Raw genomic sequence first — 21,093 nt, 5'->3', positions numbered from 1 at the left:
GTCACTTGCACTTTCGAACCCCTTCCTCCTTCCATCTCCTTCCTGAACTTGTCTCACTTCCTCATTCTCTCATCTTTAATCTCTATTTAACCATTCCTTCCTGCTACCTACAAAAAAGCTTGGTTCTCCCTCATCTTTTTAAAAAAATCTTCACCTGACCCTGAAATCTCCTCAAGTTGTCATGCTACATATCTTCCTACTCGAGGTCATACTCCTAAAAAGCGTCTATGCTCTTTGCTTCCCAGTTCCTCACAATCTGCCTTCCAAGTCACCATTCTACTAAACTGCTCTCTCAGACATCTGCAGTGATCTCAACTGTTAAATCTACCTGCTTCTTCCTCAGTCTTCATCTTTGATTCTTCACCCTCTGACACAGATGACCACCTCCTCCTCCTGTAACCTTTCTCCTTTCTTGATTTCTGTGACTGTCTTTTTTAATTCTCCTTCTGACTCTTCCCCCCCTTTCCAGTTTGTTTGGATCATCCTCCATATTCACCACCTCACTACCCCTAACTCCCACCCCCAACCGTCAAAGCTGTTGTGTACCCTCTTCTCTATGTATATTCTTAAGATCACACTGATCTGGACCCATGGGTCCAATTATCACCATCGTGCAGATTATTACAAAATCTACATATACAGCTCTGACTTTGTTCCTAAATTTCAGTACCCTCTCCAACAATCTGCAAGACATCTTCACTTGGATATCTCTTCAAAATATCAAATTTAACATATCCAAAACTGAAAGCTCATCATCTTATCCCCAAACCATCCCTCTTCCAACTTTCCCTGTCAATACCACACTCTCAATCAACCAGGTGGGTAGACTGGAAGACATCCTTTACTCTTACCTCCAATACCCACCACTACCTCCCAATAGTCAAATTTTGTAAATTCTACTTCCACATCTCACACATCTATGCCATCTTTCCATTTCCACAGCTATCACCGTGGTTCAAACATCCACCATCTCTTTATTGGTCTCTCTGCCTCTAAGACACTCCTCTTTTCAATCCATCCTCTACTCAGCTGCCAAAATAAACTTCCTTCTACTGGTCTGACCACTTCACTCCCTTGCTCAAAAGACTTCAGCAATATTCTATTGCCTCTGGGATAAGAGAAATTTCTCAGAGTCTGGCTTTTAAGACCATCTAAAATAGGGCTACAACATACCTGTCTGAGATTTTTTTTTTTACACTTACCTCCCCTCCCCAATGCACTCTAAAATTTAGCCAAAACGGAACACTAGGTTTTCACCAAACTTTATCTCCTCTCCTTTCCTCATGCATTTGCACAAGCCAGCCCCTATTCCTGGTATGCACTCTATCCTCATCCCTAGCACTCAGAATGCTTCTTTTCCTTCTTTGTGTTCAGGTCCAGTAGTTCATCTTCCCTAATGTCTCTCCTCATTCTAGCCTCACTGTCCAGGGCTCTCCATCCCCTGTGTTTTTCTCTTTTGGTACAAACTGGTGGATTTCACCGGTTAAGGGAACTCCCAAAGAGGAAATTCCTCCTAACAATGCAGATCCTGTCCCTGTTCTATGTCTTGGGGCAGTAAGAGGTTCAATGTTTGAGCCAGGCTTCTGATTATATTTATGTCTATACAGACAGTATTCTGCTGACTATTCCATTTTGTTTGTCTTCCCCTGCACAGAGTGCACTGTTTCATACATAATGGGTGCTTAATAAATGTTGGAATTTTTTTTAAAAAAAAGAAAAAATTTTTTAAAAAAATTTTTTAATTTAAAAAAAAATGTTGGAATTACTGAACTGAATACAGAAGAGAAGATACAGTATATGACACTAACACAGACACACTGAAGAGTCCTGCTGCAACTAATTCAAATACACCTTACATGCTTCCAGGATCCATCTTTGGTGGCCTCAAAGCACTTTGCCAATTAACCCACAATTGTGCTTCCACCAGAAAGCAGCACGTCTTTCCCAAACACACAAGAAAGCTTAGCAGATTAATCAGATGGTGGAAGGAGCTCCACCTTTAGCAGAGCCTACTTGATATATCACAAACATCAAAAAGCATTTATCAAATGCTTTATTTTCTCTCAGTGCTTTCTAGCCAGAGTTTAGCCTAAATTTGATCAGACACAGTCCTGGGCTTCTGGGAGCTTACAACCTCAGCCAGACAGTATATATTAATCAGATAAACCAAACAGGTTTGCAATATACTTGATATTATTCTACTGCTATTATATCTATTAACATTCAAATATTTAATTTAGCCAGTGGGAAAATACCACCCAGCCATTTCCTCCCACCATGCTAGATGAGCCAGGACCTATCAGTCGTACTTCACTCAGTGACTAACCCGCACTTTTCTAATAAGGCTATTCTGCAAACAGAACGCACACTGGATCAATAAATTGGCAACATCAATATCTGAAAGACCCATTTGGGGGTCACCACACTCTCCAGGAAGACTTCAAGAACTCAGCTCCCAGGACCTAGTGAAGCCTTTAAGGCAGAGGTCACCGGTCTGACCAATACCTGACCTTGACTCTCTATCAATTCAAAGCTGACTAGACCTTAGGTAGACCAGAATCCAGGGGATCTACACACAGGAGCCCCAGTTGAGAGAGCAGACCCTGAGTCTGGATATGAAAGCATCCTCCTTTCAATACCACAAGAGCTTTACTCATGAACAGCAGGCATGATCCAAGGCCTTTTAATGATGTAGCAAGCATCCTTGTTGTACTACTATAACCCACCCTAGTTGTGCTTATCGCTTTCCAATCACACAAGCAGTATCAACATATGAATACTATATGAAAATGCTATATATGTGAAATATATTTGTTATATATAAGTATGCATCTATTTATATATGTATATATGTTTACTTATATCTATAGCTCTATACAGTATCTATAATATTTTAAGTCCCTAACAAATGCTTCTTAGATTCAAAGGTGATTGCACTTGTTACTTCTGGTATTAGAAACATAAATAAGAGCTGACAAACCAAATCACAGTGTTGATGAAGATTATTATGACCTACCCCCAATCACGTAGGCTAGTCAGAGATGATTGAGACCTCAGGCTTCTACAGCTGCTTCCTAAAGCTACTGATAGAATTTCATAGTTACACATGTACATATCTATGCATATGTATTGGAGAGGGCTATACATGCCCCACCTCCCACTTAGTACTGAAAAGCTATACATAAAAGAATGAGCAAGAGTCATACAACAAAGCTATCACCCCCATGTCATTGAAAAGCCTTAGAATTTTCACAAAGTACTGAAAGACTATTACTCACATGGCATTGTAAAAGGGGTCCTCACATCTATGCTGGTGTCTCCAACAGTTCTCAGCTGAGAACACAACACAGTTATCCCCAACTCCAATCTGCTCTTCCACCGGAGGGAGAGCCAGCTGTGGATCAGAAGTTTTCAAGGCCAGCTTCCCTAGAACACTGTGGAGCTAAATTCTTAAAGTCCTGTTGGAAGCTAAATCAATCCTTTCAAATGGTACACTCTACCGGCTCTTGCCATGCTTGTAGCATAAACCCTATTAGGATGATGCCACTAAATCAGCAGAACAAACTCCTAGTGCCAGGCCTTAGGCCAATGGCAGGGGCACAGAGTGGATGGAATGGATGGGTGGGATTGCCATGAGCCAAACTGAACATCTGAATGTTACAAGCATAGCATCACGCGGATGGACATGAACATTATGTAAGAAGAAGCATCAAGATGTAGAAGAAAAACCACTGGACCAAAAGCCAGAAACCTTGGAAACAAACCCTCGCTTTCTGACTCCCTGCGTGACCTAGAACAAGTCACCTCACCACTCTAGTCCCCAAATTCCTCAATCTCTGAAATGACAGAACTGGCCTGGATGATATTCTGAAGGCCCCTTGGAGTCTGAAATCCTGCAAGCTCATAAAACCTGTTGAGTTTATCTAACATACAATAAACTTTCAAGGCCAATCAGAAATACAGTTATCCTCATTTTAAAAATTAGGAAATCAATGCTCAGGGAGGTCAAAGTGACTTAAACAGCAGCATAATAAGGATTGGGAAGAGATAAGGCCATTCCATGTTCCCAATAGACAGAAGTATACAGAAAATGAGGTTTTTAACCCATAGATGACTTCTTGAAGGGCTGTCTGTATTAGACTTGTTCTATTTGGTCCCAGAGGGTAGAACTAAAACCAACAGACAGAAGTTTAAGAAAGGCAAATTGAGATTCAATTTTAAGGATAAAAATCTAACAACTGTAATTCTACAAAGGAACAGGATGCCTTCAAAAGCTCATTCTTTTTCATGGTGTTCAAACAAAGGCCAGGTAATTATTTGTTGGCGATGTGGCAGAACTTTTACGGAGGTCCAAGCTGGGCCTCTGGCACATGGTCTCTGAAGCACTGCCCAGCCCCGAGGTTCTGTTATCCTCTGGGTTGGCCAAGGTCACATAGCTAATAAGTGGTAGTTAGGCCTTGAACCCAAGAACTCAGACTCTAAGGCCAGGGCTTATTCCACTACACCACACAGCTTCTCTCATCTCATCCCTCGGCTCATTAGTCATTTCTCCCCCATTACACAGAAGGTGAGGAGAGGGAGAGGCACCAGTGCTTAGAATCACCCCTTGTCGGTTGCTACGCTTGACTCTCACAGCTCTATCTCCCCTGGGTGGTTTTGTGGACCCACAGAGAAAGAAACTGAATGAACACCTCCTGTCAGTCATCCTTCAACACGACCTAAGTCTCCCTACTCCTTCCCCCTGGAATATCTTCCATCCTCCTCTTCCTCTGTGAAAATCCAGCTCAAGTCCCCACTTATCCATGAAGCCTTCCCTCAGGCCCTCAGAACAAGAGTAAAGTTCCCCTGGATTCTTACAGCACTCAATACCTATACTAACTATTTTGCAACGGGGATTGTTGTTCTTTCCAGCTCCAGAACTTTGCCTCTATGAAGATGAGTTCATTTTAGGACAATGAACTGAATGAACAACTACCTGATGTAACAAATTTTCCCATGGCACTGGAAGCATTGGGAAGAGACTTTGTGTCAGGGCCAGTATGAATCACCAGAGAAGACCAAAAGTGCCAAAGAAAAGGTGTGAAATGCTTTTCCAGCATTCCAAATATCACTCCTGAAAGAGAAGTTTAAGAAGAGGAGAAATCAAAGGGTCTCTCTCACCTTTGGTAGAAAATGCTTCAGCAATCAGTCGCAACCTGTAAGGTGGAGCTCCCGTCAGTGCCAAGTCATCCAGGCCCACCCTATCATAAATGTTGAGCGCTTCTTTGTAATCCCCTTCCACGTAGTTCAACTTGGCCATGATCAAATTGGATTCTTGTAAGAATTCTGACTAGAAGGAAAAGGAGAGAAAATCCATTTTCCTGCAAGATTACACGTACAGCTTCCTTCTGGCCCAACCATCCAAGGCATTCACCCATGGGCACCAGGCACAGTCTGGGTTGGGGGCAGAATGGATACTTCATTAATGAAAAGAACAAGGGACACTCTCACATAGTAATCTATCCATCAACTGATCCATTTAGTCTCCTTTTTACCTGAAGATGCTCACCAGGAAGAGGCAGCTACCAGTGCAAGAGGACTTAGAAGGACAAGGGATTTAAGGTCACATGTCCCAAAATCACCTTCCTCATTTTATGGACCACGAGGGTCACCAGGGAGGAAGAGGAAGAGCCAAGATTCAAATCTAAGTCCTCTGGCCCTAAAGCCAGCACTCTTTCCGCTGAAGGTCTTTGTAACTCAGAGAGATGAGATGAAACGGAAACCAATGTTTACACTTGGTAGGTTATTCTCAGGAAACTCTTTCAATCCTTTCAGCCCAAGTTCTCAAAACTTGGGACCTGGGCTGAAGCTGAGAACAGCTTTACTTCCTGCCTCTGACCCTTCCTAACCAGATCACCACAGCCCTTTTCATCTCTATGAGCTTCAGTTCCTTCATCTATAAAATGGGAATAATAATATTTGTAAATAACTACCCAAAAGAACTGAGAATAAATTATGTATGTAAAGCATTTTATAAACCTTGAAAGTCTTATATGTACCAACTATTGTAATTAAGTGCTGTCCTCTCAACACCTTGAAAATACATGCTTCTTCCCCCATCCTCCAGTCCCTTCTCTCTTCCCCCCCACCCCCATCCCCTTGACTCCACATCCCAATCATTAGCAAAGGAAGAAAAATAAGCAATCCAGCTACTTCAAATCAGGGAACAAACTCCACTCCCACGTCTAACCCTTCTTGGAACTAAAGCTAAGTTTTCTTTATCCATCTTACATAACTCCACAGAGGCACAAAACCTGCAATATCAACAAAAGTGAGCAACAAGTTATTAACGGCTACTGAGATAAGATAGGGAAGTTGCTGCTGAAATGGTCTCCAGTATTTCCTAGAGAAGTTACCTTAGTTTGCAGTTTCTTCAACTAGTTTAAGAGGGGATATTCTCAAGGGAGGGGGAAGCAAACAGAAGGCAACTAAAGGGAAGCAAAACATAGTGGGGAAAGCAACGGATCTGGAGTCAGAGAGAGGACTTCAGATCCTGGCCTTGATCCCTCCTACCTGGGAGACCTTCAGCAAATAAATTACTTACCAATCCGGGCAAAGTTTCCTCATCTATAAAATGAGGAAGCTGGCTGGGAAGACTTGTATGAACTGATGCAGACTGGAGTGAGCAGAAGCAGAACAATTTATACTATCATAACAATAATGCAAAAAAGAACAATTTTGAAAGATTTAACTCTGATCAACACACTGATCAACCACGATTCCAGATGATAGATGATGGAGAATGATAACAACCTTCTGATACAAAAAGGATGGAATAAACACACAAAATGAAACATACACGGCAATCTGGGAATTTGTTTTGCTTCATTATGCACATTTGTTTTTCCAGTGGGGGCTGAGGTGGTGAGAGGGGGGAAAAATCCCTGATAACTGAAAAAAATTTAATTTTTAAAAAATGAGGATGTTGGACTAGATGACCTCTAAGGACCTCTAAGGTCCTTTCTAAATCTAATAATCCTATAAAGCATTACATAGAGGAAACAAGCAATAATAGTAACAAATAGTAGCCTCAGGCTAGGACAAGAAGGGACGCTTTCTATGTAAGAAACCTGAATCATATCTGGAAACGACAGGTAAATTTATTGTTCTCATTATTGCTAAATACTGTCATATCCACGATATCAATAGTTGCTCTAACACTAACCCTAAGAGGTAGAGTAATATAATTGTTATCATCTCATTTTACAGATAGAGGAACTGAATCTCAGAGCTTAAATAACTTGCCCAGGGTTAGAAAGCTAATAAGAATTATAACTAGGACTTGGATACTTGAGGACAATCTCTTATCAAAATTTTATTTTCCCTTCAGAACCTTGCACAATGCTTTGCATAGATTAGGCTTTTAATAAACATTTATGAAATTACTGAACTGAATTTCAATAAACATTTATGAAGCACTGTGTTTTATGCTGTGCCAAGTGCTAAAGGTACAAAGTCTAAAAAATGCAATGGTTCCCAACCTCAAAAAATCTATAATCTTCAGAAAGGATAACCTAGCCCTCTCCTACCTTTCCAGTCTTCTTCTGCTTTACTACTCACCACATACTCTTCAACTGTGTGACAAAGGCCTCCTATTTGTTCTACCAGCAAGACACAACATCTCTACACTCCAGGCATTTTCTCTGGCTGTCTCCCATGCCTGGAAAGCTCCACTCCTTACCTCCGCCTACTGCCTGCCTTTCTGGCTTCCTTTAAGTCCCAACTAAAATCCTATCTTTTACAGGAAACCTTTCAATCCCTCTTAATCCTAGTGCTTTGCTAGGGCAGCTAGGTGATGCAGTGGATAGAACACTGACCCTGGAATCAGGAGAACCTGAGTTCAAATCCCCTCTTAGACACTTGACACTAACTGTGTGACCCTGAGCAAGTTACTTAACCCCAATTGCCTGGCCAAAAAAAAAAAATCTTTATGCTTTGCATCTGTTACTTCTCATTTATCCTATCCATGGCCTGCTCTGTATTTGTTTGCATGTTGTCTTCCCCGTTAAACTGTAAGCTCCTTGAGAGGAAGTACTGGTTTTTTTGCCTCTTTTGTATCCTCAGCACTTAGTAGAGTGACTGGTATATAGCAGGTACTTAATAAGCGTTGATTGATAAAAGGATACTTATTACATATATACAGATAAGTAGACAAAAAAATCATTTGAGAAGGGAAAGGGCATTAACAAGGGGGAAAGCAAAAAAGTCTTCACGGAGGAGGTGAGCATTTGAACAAAGTCTTGAAGGAAGATGAAAGGTTCTGAGAAGCACAGATTCATTCAGTCATTTCAGTCATGTCCAACTCTTCATGACCCCATTTGGGGTTTTCTTGGCAAAGATATTGGAGTGGTTTGCCATTTCCTTCTCCAGCTCATTTTACAGATGAGGAAACTGAGGCAGACAAAGGTTAAGTGACTTGCCCAGGATCACACAGCTACTAAGTGTCTGAGGCTGGATTTGAACTCAGGTCTTTCAACTCCAAGCCAGCATCTATCCACTAGACCACCAAACTGCCCAAGAAGCACAGATAAAATTGTGCAAATACACAGAAATAAGTAATGCAATGTAGAGTTCAGGGAACAGCTGGCAGTACTGCTTGCCTGAAGCAGAGAGTATACAGAGAGCCTTAAAATCACCAGAAGTCTTTTGGGTCCAAACATTGTGCTTTTTCTGCTCTAGCACATGACGTCTACCCAACATCAGAATCCAGCAGTCATGAAAATAAGTAAGCTTTAATCCACGTACCCAGAACTTAACAGAAAACAGAGGAGACCTAATGGAAACCACGTTGATAAAAATCATAGAGTGAAGAGTCAAAGAATGTTAAATGTCACAGCCTCTTAGGGGCTCTCTGGCCCAACCTCCTCATTTACAGATGAGGCAAATGACTCCCAGAAAGGACCTTACCACTCAAGGTCACCCTGCTTACCGGTGGCCAAGCCACGGGTATGGCAGTGACTGGCCCAGAGCTTAGGGCACAGAAGACGAGTTTCAGGACAGCCCAGGGCTCCTGGGTCCCATTAGACTGCTCTTTCTACTGTACTAAGCTGCCAACAGACTAAAAAGAGATGAAACCTACCGTGCCTCTCCTCTCTAGTCCTTTTTCACTCATTTTTTCACATGTCTCAGTGTGAGGGAGAAGCCCTGTGGCACACTGGGTGAAGGCTTGGCGTCAAGGAAAACCTCAAATCTCACATCAAAGTACCCAGCTACGTGACCCTGGGCAAGTTGCTTAATCTCTGAGGTGAGTAAAGGCTTGTTGATTAACTCATTGAGTGTCAGTTTCCTCATCTGCAAAGGAGAGGCTTGGACTAAATGACTTTTGAGGTCTCTTCCATCTTTAAATCTATAATCCTATCAGGATCTACCCAGTTTCGGGATGGTTTTTTGCTAATTATATCTTCCCTTCCTTTACCATTTCCAGTACATTGCAAAGAAAGGAAAAACAAGGCATCTGTGAACTTTAAGCAAGGTCTAAAAACTAAACCCTCTGTGTTGTGACCATTATCCCAAAGCCTTTAGTTTTCAATTGTCACCTATATTCTTTGACAGATTACAAAATGAGTACCTGGGGGCCATGGAGAACATTAAAAACATGTTCTGGGTTTCAGAATAGGTCCTTCTGACTCCAAATCCAAAGTTTTCTCTAATGTACAAAATTGCCTCTTACAGAGTCCAGAAAGTAAAAAGTGACTATAAATTAAGTGGAAACAAGCATCACTGTTGAAAGAAGAACATAAATCTCTGAGACGGGGAAGAGTGAGAATGTGGCTGGGGCATATGGGAAAACATAGCTAGATTTCACCACCTCTGCGTGCTTTGAATAAAGAAGAAAAACAGTACTGGTGGGGAAAAAAGGCTAAAAAGGAGAAGAGATAAGGGCTAGAATTCAAATTTTAAGTTAAATTGGAAAAAATTTTTCCAATTTTCTGAGAATTTCCATCAATCAAGGAATGGCTAAGCAAATTATAACATATGAATGTAATGAAATATTATTGTACCATGGGAAACAAGGAATATGAAGAAACCTTAGAAATATGGAAAGATGTATAAACTCACAACGCGAAGAAAGAAGAACCAAGAAAACAATACGCACAATGATTTTTTGGTTGTTTGGAGCTAGGATTTCACTACTTAAGGGAACTCCCAGTCTGGAAATTCCTTCCACTAATGCAGATGAGCAACTGGTTTATAACTTATGGTCTTGGAGAGTCGACAATGACTACAATAACGTGGGCTAAACTCAGACTGAAGGCAATGATAACCGGTTCAAGAGGATAGTTGATAAAACACACCGCCCCCACTTTGGTAGAAGAACAGGGGACAATGAGGGCCTAACGCTGGCTACCCTAATAGCCATCAAAATTAGTCCCTATGTGAGTTGGTTTTGCTTAACTTTTTTTCTTTGTGACAATGTAGAGTGGGGGAAGAAAATTACGGGAAAATCTCTATGGCATAAAAAATAAAAGGCATCAATAAAACCTTAAAAAAAAAACTTTTACTAAGTGCCTATCATATACAAGGTACTACACTCAGATCTGGAGATACAAAGACCAAAAAAAAAAAAATAATTCCTGCCCTCAAGGAGCTTATGATATATTGGGGAAGTAGAAAGGGGGGATGCTTTCTAGAAGCTTCTAGAAAACAAGATAAAGTGATGTCCTATAAGGTAATGTGACTTGAGGTATGCTTCCAAGGTTAAGAATGTGTTTATACTTAGGCCTCCACACTGCCTCATCATACCTGTGGCAACTACCACATACTCTGAAGATGGTAGTCAGGTATGTGATAAGCCTATACCATGTAACAGAGTGAAACTAAGGGAATACATTAGGATTGATTCCTCATTATAATTATGTTATAAACAACAGAGTTCTCCAAGAATAGAAAGAAAAGGAATTAGCAAAATGATGAGAATAAAGGAACCCAGTAGGAAGAATTAGAGCCTCATACAATGTTAGAGGTAGAAGTTACTTTGGAGACTATCTGGTCTAAACCATCCATTTACAGATGAGGAAAGTAAAGACTATAGAGGTAGAATTACTTGTTCAAGGTCACAAAGCTAAATTAGTAGCAGGCTTGAGCATGTTTCCAGCATTTAAAAAAGAAAAAAGCCAAAAAGAAAAGAGACGTGATTAAGATTAAGTTAAAAGACGTGATCTCAAAATTTCCAAGCAAGAATGACTGTCAATGCAGATGATATGCTGAAGAAAGTTTAAGAGCCCCAAAGAAGGAATCAGATGTGACCACAATTTAAAGAGCGGTTTTAATGAGGACTTATGTAAAAACCACCAAGACAAGATTTGGGGGACCAGAGTAAAGTCTACCACGTTAACGATAATAATAGCTGACATTTCTATAACCATTAAGATTCTGAAATGTACTTCACATATATTCCCTCATCTGAGCCTCACAATGACTCTATGAGGCAGGTAACAGAAATATTATCTTCATTTTGAAGACAAGCAAACAGAAGCTCAGAAAGGTTAAATGATTTACCCACGGTTCCACTGCTGGTAAGTATAAAGAGGCAGGATTCAAACCCAGGTCTTTCTGACTCCATTCTGTTCATTTTGCTGCCACTAAGAGCAACCGATAAAATTTAACTTCAGAAGCAAAAGGAAAAATGATCCAGGAAGGGAGGAATTCATTACGTGAAAACAAAAAGGAAAAAATGTAGGGTTCCAATAGGAATAGGAACAGAGGCTACAAAGGGAAGCATCTTAAGAGGGAGGGAAGGAGGAGAGTAGAAACAAGAAGACAGGAAAAAGAAGAAAATGTAACACCAGATTAGAGGCCCATCAGGTCCAATACTAACATGAATAGAAATTTCATCCTCTGACTGTCCTCTATTTGGAACACCAGATACCATTTTTTAATAGTGTACATAATTCCAAGTAGCTTGGGTGTCAGATGAGTTTGTTGCATTCACGAGCTACTATTTCTCTAAAATAGAAAATCGTTCTATAAGTGAAACTTATGATCAACTTCTCTCTTTTACTAAAAGAGCAAAGTCTTAACTTGAACTCTGTGATACACTTTCAATTTTACTTCAAGTCTTAACTTGAACTCTGTGACACACTTTCAATTTTACTTCAAGTGATCAGGAAAGAATAGCATGTCCTTGCTATAAGATAATATGGTTTTGAAGAATCTAATGTAAAGTGACTTTAAAAAAAACCTCTGCTCTGACATAATACTTCTACAACCTTGGGCAAGCCACTTCACCAACCTGGGCTTCAGTTTCCTCACCCGTAAAAGGAGAGACGTGGTCTAGGTGTCACTTAAATTCTCTTCAGTTTGAATGAGCTATGAATCAATAAATTTAATCCAGTCTAAGGGACACTGCTCAGCCCACACTACCCACAGAGTGATTGGTAAGTTATGAAGCTAACACAGTAGAATCAATGGCTCCAACAAATCCAGCAAACAGAATCTCGTTTCGAGGGAAAAGTAACATTAAGCGGCTAGGCTACATAAAAAAAAAAATTTTTTTAATGTTTCCCCTTTCTCCTCTTGGTTTTCTTGAAACACTGGAATTAAGAGGGCTCTCAGAAATCCCAAATTCTGTAGAGATCTCAGTCCCAGTGGTATGTCTCCTCTCATTTTTTTCTACCTTCCTTCAGAGTCCCCAAAATACCTTGAGGTTCCCTCGGTCTAGTGCAGCAGTCAGGTGTTTCCGAACCTCTGTCAGCTTTGGCCTGGGACCTCGAGGGCTGGTCCCCTGTTTAAATGGGTTATCTTTCAGGAACTGTTCGAGTTTGGATTCCCCAAGGAGCAGCTCAGCCATATCATCTGTAAGAAAAAAAAAATGAAAGGTTAATCGGGTCAAAGAACTGGTTTCATGATGCACATTAGAAAACTGGAAGGCTGATGAAAGAGATACCTAAGAGAGAAAAAATAACTCCACTCAGTACCACATTATCCTCATGTTCCATGACTAATGGATGAAACCTCACAGATGATATCTTACAGTGAAAACCTCTTGGTACTTTTATCTTGGATAAGGTTAAAAAGGAAGTCAATGGATAATGAATTTTGTTCTTTAGTAAAGACTGTTACAGCAGTAGTTATAATAATTAGTTATTATGTTTATATTGTACAATATGTCATATATAGACAGGGAAAGAGATGCTAAGGAAAGGAAAAGTATGACAGACAAGATGGCACACAGGATAGACAGTTGGCCTTAGATTTAGGACAACCTGAGTTGAAATGCTGCCCTTAATACATACTCCCTCCTTTCAGACCACCAGGCAACTCTAACATAATCATTTATAGAAAAGGCGCTAATGATGAGAAGCAATGTGGTGGAGTGGATAAAGAACCAGCCTTGGAGCCAAGAAGATGTGGGCTCAAGTTCTGACACTGACACAGATCTGTTCTGTCATAGGCAATTCTCCAAGACTCTAAGTTGAAGTCCATTAGTAGAGGGAATTTCCACATGGGAAGATCCACCCACACTAATGACGAAAGCATAGGATCCAACTCCCTTCCTCCCAAAAAAAAATAGCAGCTCATATTTACATAGAATTTAGGGGTTTCTCACAACAACCCTGTGAGGGAAGTCATATAAATGGTATCATCCCCATTTTATAGATTAGGAAACTAAGTTTCAGGGTGATTAAGTGACTTGCCCATAGTCACAAAATTAGTAAGTCAAGAAGCTTGCTCTTTTTTGTTTTTTAGTTTTCAACATTCACTTCCATAAGCTTTTGAGTTTTAAATTCTCCCCAAGATGGGTGTGCAATCTAATATAGGCTCTATATATACATTCTTATTAAACATATTTTCACATTAGTCATGTTGTAAAGAAGAATTAGAACCAATAGAAAACAAAACAAAGGGGGAAAAAAAGAGCAAATAATATGCTTCCATCTGCATTCAGACTCCATAGTTCTTTCTCTGGATGTGGAAAGCATTTTCCATCAGGAGTCTTTTGGAGATGTCTTAGATCCTTGCATTGCTGAGAAGAGCTAAGTCTATCAAAGTCACTCATCGCACAATGTTGCTGTTTCTGTGTACAATGTTCTCCCGGTTCTGCTCATTTCATTCAGCATCAGTTCATTTAAGTCTTACCACGTTTTTCTAAAGTCTGCCTGCTCATCATTTCTTATAGCACAATAATATTCCATTACATTCATATACCACAACTTGTTCAGCCATTCCCCAACTGATGGGCATCCTCTCAATTTCCAATTCTTTGACACCACAAAAGAGCTGCTATAAATATTTTTGTACATGTGGGTCCTTTTCCCATTTTTATGATCTCTTTGGGATACAAGCCCTAGAAGTGCTATTGCTGGGTCAAAGAAGAAGTTGGTTCTTGAACTTAGGTCTTTTGACTCCAAATCACTACTACTAGTATTTCAGTATTCTCATCTATAAAATGGTATAAAACATGATAATATATCTGTAGCTTAAAATATTGTTTAGAGAAAAGCACTTTGTGAACCTTAAAGATAAGCTATTGTTCTTACCACTATTATCTCGGAGATGGCTCTGGGTTCTTCAAAACTATGCCAATGGTCCTACCTAAAATGGCCCTGCCAAGCTGGAAAGGCTTCAAGAATAGGCCTAATGATAACAGGTATTGCATCTACTGTCTGAAAACTATCCTAAGAAATTTTCATTGCAAAAGAAAGAATCACTGTGACCAAAACTGATCCCGGAGAAAAGATGATGAAACTCATTTCTCTCCTCTCAACTTAGAGGCTGAGGCTTATGTAGATGGAATGAAGTATATGCTATCAATTTGTCATTCAGATTTGCTCAACTGTTTTTTAATATTACAAGGGTGGGTTCAACAAGGTGAAAGGAGAAAATATTGGAAAATTACTATGATACGAAAAACAAAAGGCTAATTTATTAAGAAAACATTTTAGGGCTTCCAGAAAAAATAACAACATTCAAGGTAGCAGTAGAGAAGTAAAGCACTTCTACACAAACTCCAAAAGATGACAATGACCCCAGAAAAAACAATGATAAGTCAGAAAACACTCAGAAATAAGATACTTCATCTAATCCTTAACCAAACAAAAACAAAAACAAAAAAATCCAGAGAGGACAAAGGCTGGTAGAAATTGATTCAGGGAAGCCAGTGCTAGTTCAGATAAATTCAGAAGCCTTTGAAGAAGGGAGGAGAGGATACAGAGTGAATGCTCACATATAGACCTGAAATCAGCCAGCACTCTACATAGGAGCTCCAGGCACATCAAGCCAATGTGAGCTTCGATAACAGGTCCATGACTTGTCAAAAAAGATACAAGGGAGGATCCAGCTTCCATGAGTCACTGAAAAGGAAGGCAGGGCTCCATAACTCTCCGACTCCTCATTGTCTGGACATGAGTACCAAATGGCTATGCAAGAGGCCTGAGACCAAAATGATGCCCAACAAGCCACTGAGGCCTGTCAGGGCCAGCACTAAAAAGAACAAGAGTAAATAGACCCTTCCTAAGTATGGTAAATAGCTCTCTAAAATCATGGGAGTGCATTCACCTATAATGGAGAACTATTAGTAGCTTTTCCAGTAAGACCAAGGGTGAAACAAAGGATATCCACTGTTATTTGATCTAGTTTTAGAAATACTAGCTATTGCAATAAAATAACTTTAAAAATCAAAGGAAGAGGCAAAGAAGAAACAAAATTATTATCATGCAGATAATAAAGGAGTCAACTTGAGAACCTTAGAGATTCAACTAAAAATTAAAACAATAATTTCAGTAAAGTAGCAAGATATAAAATAAACACCAAAAAAATCGTGTCTTTTTGTACCAACAAGACCAAGGAAAGAGAGATTTTTAAAAAAGAAAAATTCCATGCAAAGTAACTACAGAATGCATAAAATATATGGGAATCTATGTACCATGCCACACACAGGGATTATAACAGCACAACTACAATATACCCTTTAGAGAAATAAAGACAAATAATTGAAGAAGAATTTGCTGATGGCTGGGCCATGCTAATATCAGAAAAAACAATACCACCTAAATTAATTTACAGCTTCAGTGCTACACTAATCAAACTACTAAAAGATAACTTTATAAAACTGGCTAAAATAACAAAATTCATCTGGAGGAACAAGAAGTCAAGAATCTCAAAGGAAAATATAGTAGAAAAAAAGTGGGGAAAAGGCCTAGCAGTACCAGATATCAAACTATACTACAAAGCAGTAATAATCAAAAGAATTTGGTACCAGCTTTGATCAATGGAACAGATTAGATAAACAAGATTGAGACATAAATAAACATAGTAGCACAGAGTTTAATCAACCCAAATGTACTGAACGTTAGGGTAAGGATTTATTATTTGTCAAAAACTGCTGGGAAAGTTGGAAAACAATCTGGGGGAAATTAGGCTGAGAACAATTTCTCATACTATATACCACAATAAGCTCCAAATGACCCAGATACAAAAGTTCATATCATGATTAAATTGGATAAGAACAGGAGATACTTTCTAGTATAGGTAGGGGAAATGGTCTCGACCAAAAACGGGACAGAGATTAACAAAGAAAATAAAATGGAAAATTTTGGTTACATAAAATTCTAAAGGTTTTTGCAAAAACAAAAGCACTGTAGTTAAAATATTCGTAGCAAATTTCTCTGATATCTAAAATGTACAGGGAATTGATACAAATGTTAAAAACAAGAGTCATTGCCTAATAAATAAATGGTCAAAGGATATGAAAAGGTAGTTCTCAAAGGGAAGAAAACCAAGTTATCAACAACCAATGAGAAGATACTCCAATTCAGTAATACTAAGAGAAATGCAAATTAAAACAATTCTGGATTCCACCTGACATCTATCAGACTGACAAAAATGACAAAAAAAGAAAATGAATTTAGCCAAGAGACTGTGGGAGAACTGGCACAATAATGCAATGCTGGTAGAGCTGGAAACCATTCTGGAAAGCAATTGTGGAACATTACTCAAAATCGTTTCTAAACTGTTTATATCCTTTGACCACTACTAGCCACATACTCCCAAAGGGATCAAAGTCAGAGAAAGGATCCATATGTGCAAAAATATTTATAGCAGCACTTTTTATTATAACAAAGAAATGAGGGGGGAAAAAAGGGAGGTGCCCAGAAATTAGAGATGGCTAAGTAAATTATGGTATATAAATGTAATAATAGTATTATTATGCTCTAAGAAATGACAAAAGGGACATATTCAGAGAAACCTGGAAAGACTTATATGAACTGATATAAGTAAAGTGAGTAGAAACAGGAGAACAATCTATATGATGACCACAACTCCTGTGAACGAAAATATAAGTTTAAAAGACTTAAGAACTGATAAATTCAATGACTAATCATGACCCCAGAAGACTAATGCCTCACACATCTTGATGAAAAGGTGACAGACTATAGGTACAGAATAAAACAGACATTCCCAGACAGGCCCAATACAACACACAAATTGGTGGCACAATGCCACCTATTTTTCTGGCCTTCTTTGAATATGGAAATGTACATGTATACAGCTTATTTTCTAGTTCATATTAAAAAAAATTCTAATGACTGACATTTATATAGTATTTTAAAGTCAGCTAAGCACTTTAAATACCTTATCTCATTTGAGCCTCATAATAACACTTGAAATAGAAAGTATAAGTATAATCCCAGCTTTTTATACCAAGAAAGAAACTGAGGCTCAAAGAGGTTAAGGGATTTGCCAGTGGTCACAACTAATGTGTCAGAGATCAGGCCTTCCTGACTCTATCCATACTATGCCAGGCTAGGAAGGACTATGCCCCTTGCACATAGTAAGCAGATGGTTAATATATGTTCGTTGAACTGCTGTAAAAGTTTTACTAATGGATAAAGGTTTGATGCAGACCAGTGCTCATCCACAAATAGAACTTAATATCTCAAGGGCTGAGGATGAGTATACCAAAAAGGGCTATTGAAAAAAAGCAGAAAACATTAATCTTCCAGAATATTCACATTAAGCAAGTAGGGTCAAAAAACACAGTGTGATATAGTGGATATGGGGGGGGGGGCGGAGGGGAAGCACTGGATTAGAAATCAAAGGACCTGGGTTTGAATCTGGATTCACATTACTTCTTGTTTGATTTTAGACAAGTTATGTCTCTGCTTCAGTTTCTTCAACTGTAAAATGAGGGTAATGGACTGACTAATCAGCAGTTCTCAAGTGTGGTCTGCACACCCTATTTTTATAATAATCTTAAGACATTATTTGCCTATTAAAATACTCCCTTTTCCAACTACATATCTGTATGAGACTGACATATACTTCAACCAAAACAACATTTCACAACAGATTGATTGCAGAAGCAGATAACAGAATCTGACTGTTTTCTATTAAGCCAGACATTAAAGAAATCTTGCAAAAATATGTAAAATAATCTCACTCTTCTCACTAATTTTTTTTGTTTTGGAAAATATAGTTACTTTTCATTGAAAAAAAGTTGTTTATGTTAGCATATAATGAAGTTTATTGTTATTTTAAAATTAACAAATATTTTTAAATTTTATCAGCTTTCATTTCTAATGTAACTAATATTGACAGACATAATACAAATAAACAAAAGGTCCTTGGGGTCCTAATTTAAGAATATAAAGGGGTCCTCAATAATTTTTTTACCAAAGAGATACTTAAGACCAAAAAGTTCAAAAACCCCTGTACGAGGAAATCTCCAAAAATCCCTTCCAGCTATAAATCCCAGGGCCCAACTAAGGAGCTACATTAAAAAGAGCAGAAAGGGAAAACAGTCAAAATTCTGCCCTAGAGGGGTGGTCTCCTAAAGAGAAGTCACCCCCACCCCAACCTGACCATCCAGGGCTAAGCAACATTCTTGTGAAAGGGAAATCCTGCCACTAAAAGAGCAAAGTGGTAAGGGGATCTGGGAAATGGGTGGGGTTCGGCTTTGAACAAACATTCATAAGCAGTGAAAAGCAGGAAGGGGTGGTCCGCTCTGCATTCAATCTTAGTGGTTAAACCAGCTGGTCACTCCACAGCCTAGTTCAAAGCAGTATTCGTGGTGCCTGTGAAGGGAGACAGTATAAGATCAGTCTTATTCCTAAACTTTTTACCTTTATAGGACTGCCACAGCTGATGTTTTTTTTGTTGTTGTTGTTGTTGTTTTTTAATTTCTGTTTGTTGGTTTTTTGGTCTTTTTTGATGAGGCAATTGGGGTTAAGTGTCTTGCCCAGGGTCACACAGCTAGTTAAGTGTTATGTGTCAGAAGCTGGATTTGAACTCAGGTGTTCCTGACTCCAGGGCCAGTGCTCTATCCACTGTGGCACCTAGCTGCCCCACACAGCTGATGTTCTGATATGGCCTGAGAACTCAGTGGCATTGTTACACCAAGATAAGATATCTTAAGAAGTAAAAATTTTCTTTTTATTCCAAAAATAATGGGATTTAGAGTTAGAAAAGATTCTAAACATCTAGTCCAAAAGTCTCATTTTACAGAGTCGGAAACTGAGGACCAAAGAAGTAATGTGAGCTGCCCAAAGTCACACAGGAAATAAAAAGCAGAGGTGGAATCTGAATCCAAGTTCCCTGACTTCAAATTGAACGCTCTCTCCACTAACCCAGGAAATGGAACTCTGGGAAAGGACACCAACCAGACCCAATAACTGGAGTTATTTTCTTCTACTACTCTATTATCAATCTTTACATGAGAGTACCAATAAAGCTATTTAGATACATCCCATTTTATATTCACCAGTCTTTCCCTAATTTAGTAAGGCTACCCAATGCTTTCCCTGTGGCTCCATCAGAAGTAGAAATTGGGTTTTTCCAAAAGAAAAAAAAAAGAAGGTAAAATAAAACAAATTTATCAAGAAAAACAAATGTTAACGTTACAAGTTATGGAGCACAGAAATCTTATCCTCAAAAAACCTCACATCTGGAAGCTGACAATTTCCATCTTTGCTGAAACAGCACATACAGTCACTCAGAACACTGACAGTTCTTTTCTGACCCTGTAGTGACCATCCAACTCCAGCCAGATTTCCTTTTCAAAACTGGCTGGCTGATGAAGAAATTAAAGCTACCTATAATCATATGAAAAAATGCTCTAAATCACTACTGAATAAAGAAATGCAAATTAAAACAACTCTGAGGTACCACCTCACACTTATCAGATTGGCTAATATGACAGAAAAGGAAAATGACACATGTTGGAGAAAATGTGGGAAAATTGGAACACTAATACACTGCTGGTGGAGTTGTGAACTGATCCAACCACTCTAGATGGCAATTTGGAATTATGCCCAAAAGGGCAATCAAACTGTGCATACCTTTTGATCCAGCAATATACCTACTAGGTCTGTATAAAATAGGGAACAGAATCTACATGTACAAAAATATTTGCAGCAGCTCTTTTTTGTGGTAGCAGAGATTGAAAATTGAGAAAATGCCCATCAATTGGGGAATGGCTGAACAAGCTGTGGTATATGAATGTAATGGAATACTATCGTGATATAAGAAATGATAAGCAGACACATTTCAGAAAAACCTGAAAAGACTTACATGAACTGATGCTGAGTGAAGTGAGCAGAACCAGGAAAACATTGTACACAGTAACAGTCACATTGTGTGATGATCAACTATGACTGACTTAGCTCTTCTAAGCAATGCAATGATCCAAGACAATTCCAAAAGACTCAGGACGGAAAATACAATCCACTTCCAGAGAAAGAACTATGGACTCTGAATGAAAGTATTTTCACTTTGGTTTTTTGTTTTGTTTTGTTTTGTTTGTTTTGTGGCTTTTCCCTTTTGTTCTGTTTCTTCTTTCACAACATGACTAAATTGGAAATATGTTTCCATAATTGAAGATGTATAATCTATATCAGATTGCTTACTGTTCTGGGGAGGCAGGATAAGAGGGAAGAAAGAAAAAAAATTTGAAACTCAAAATCTTATTAAAAAAAAAATGAATGTTGAGGGGCAGCTAGGTGGCACAGTGGATAGAGCACTGGCCCTGAAGTCAGGAGGGCCTGAGTTCAAATCTGGCCTCAGACCAAACACTTGACACTTACCAGCTGTATGACCCTGGGCAAGTCACTTAAC

The 21,093-nt window shown here is 39.0% G+C and overlaps 1 protein-coding gene across 4 annotated transcripts in view; it reads right to left on the bottom strand.

Moving 5' to 3' along the window:
* TTC7B (tetratricopeptide repeat domain 7B) overlaps positions 1 to 21,093 on the bottom strand; it is a 313,914-nt gene that overhangs the window by 273,984 nt on the left and 18,837 nt on the right. For 3 of the 4 annotated variants that reach the window (XM_027844965.1, XM_027844966.1, XM_027844967.1), the window contains exons 2-3: positions 12,680 to 12,834; positions 5,161 to 5,329 (exon numbers count right to left, since the gene is read on the bottom strand). In XM_027844965.1, coding sequence (XP_027700766.1) covers positions 5,161 to 5,329; positions 12,680 to 12,834 — 324 coding nt within the window. Of the gene's footprint in view, positions 1 to 5,160; positions 5,330 to 12,679; positions 12,835 to 21,093 lie in introns of those variants that run through there. The other variant, XM_027844968.1, reaches the window with a different exon arrangement.

The sequence above is a fragment of the Vombatus ursinus genome, unplaced genomic scaffold (genome assembly GCF_900497805.2).
Source record: "Vombatus ursinus unplaced genomic scaffold, bare-nosed wombat genome assembly UNPS02014945.1, whole genome shotgun sequence".
Taxonomy (NCBI): Eukaryota; Metazoa; Chordata; class Mammalia; order Diprotodontia; family Vombatidae; genus Vombatus; species Vombatus ursinus.
This window is presented reverse-complemented; position numbering and strand designations above follow the sequence as displayed.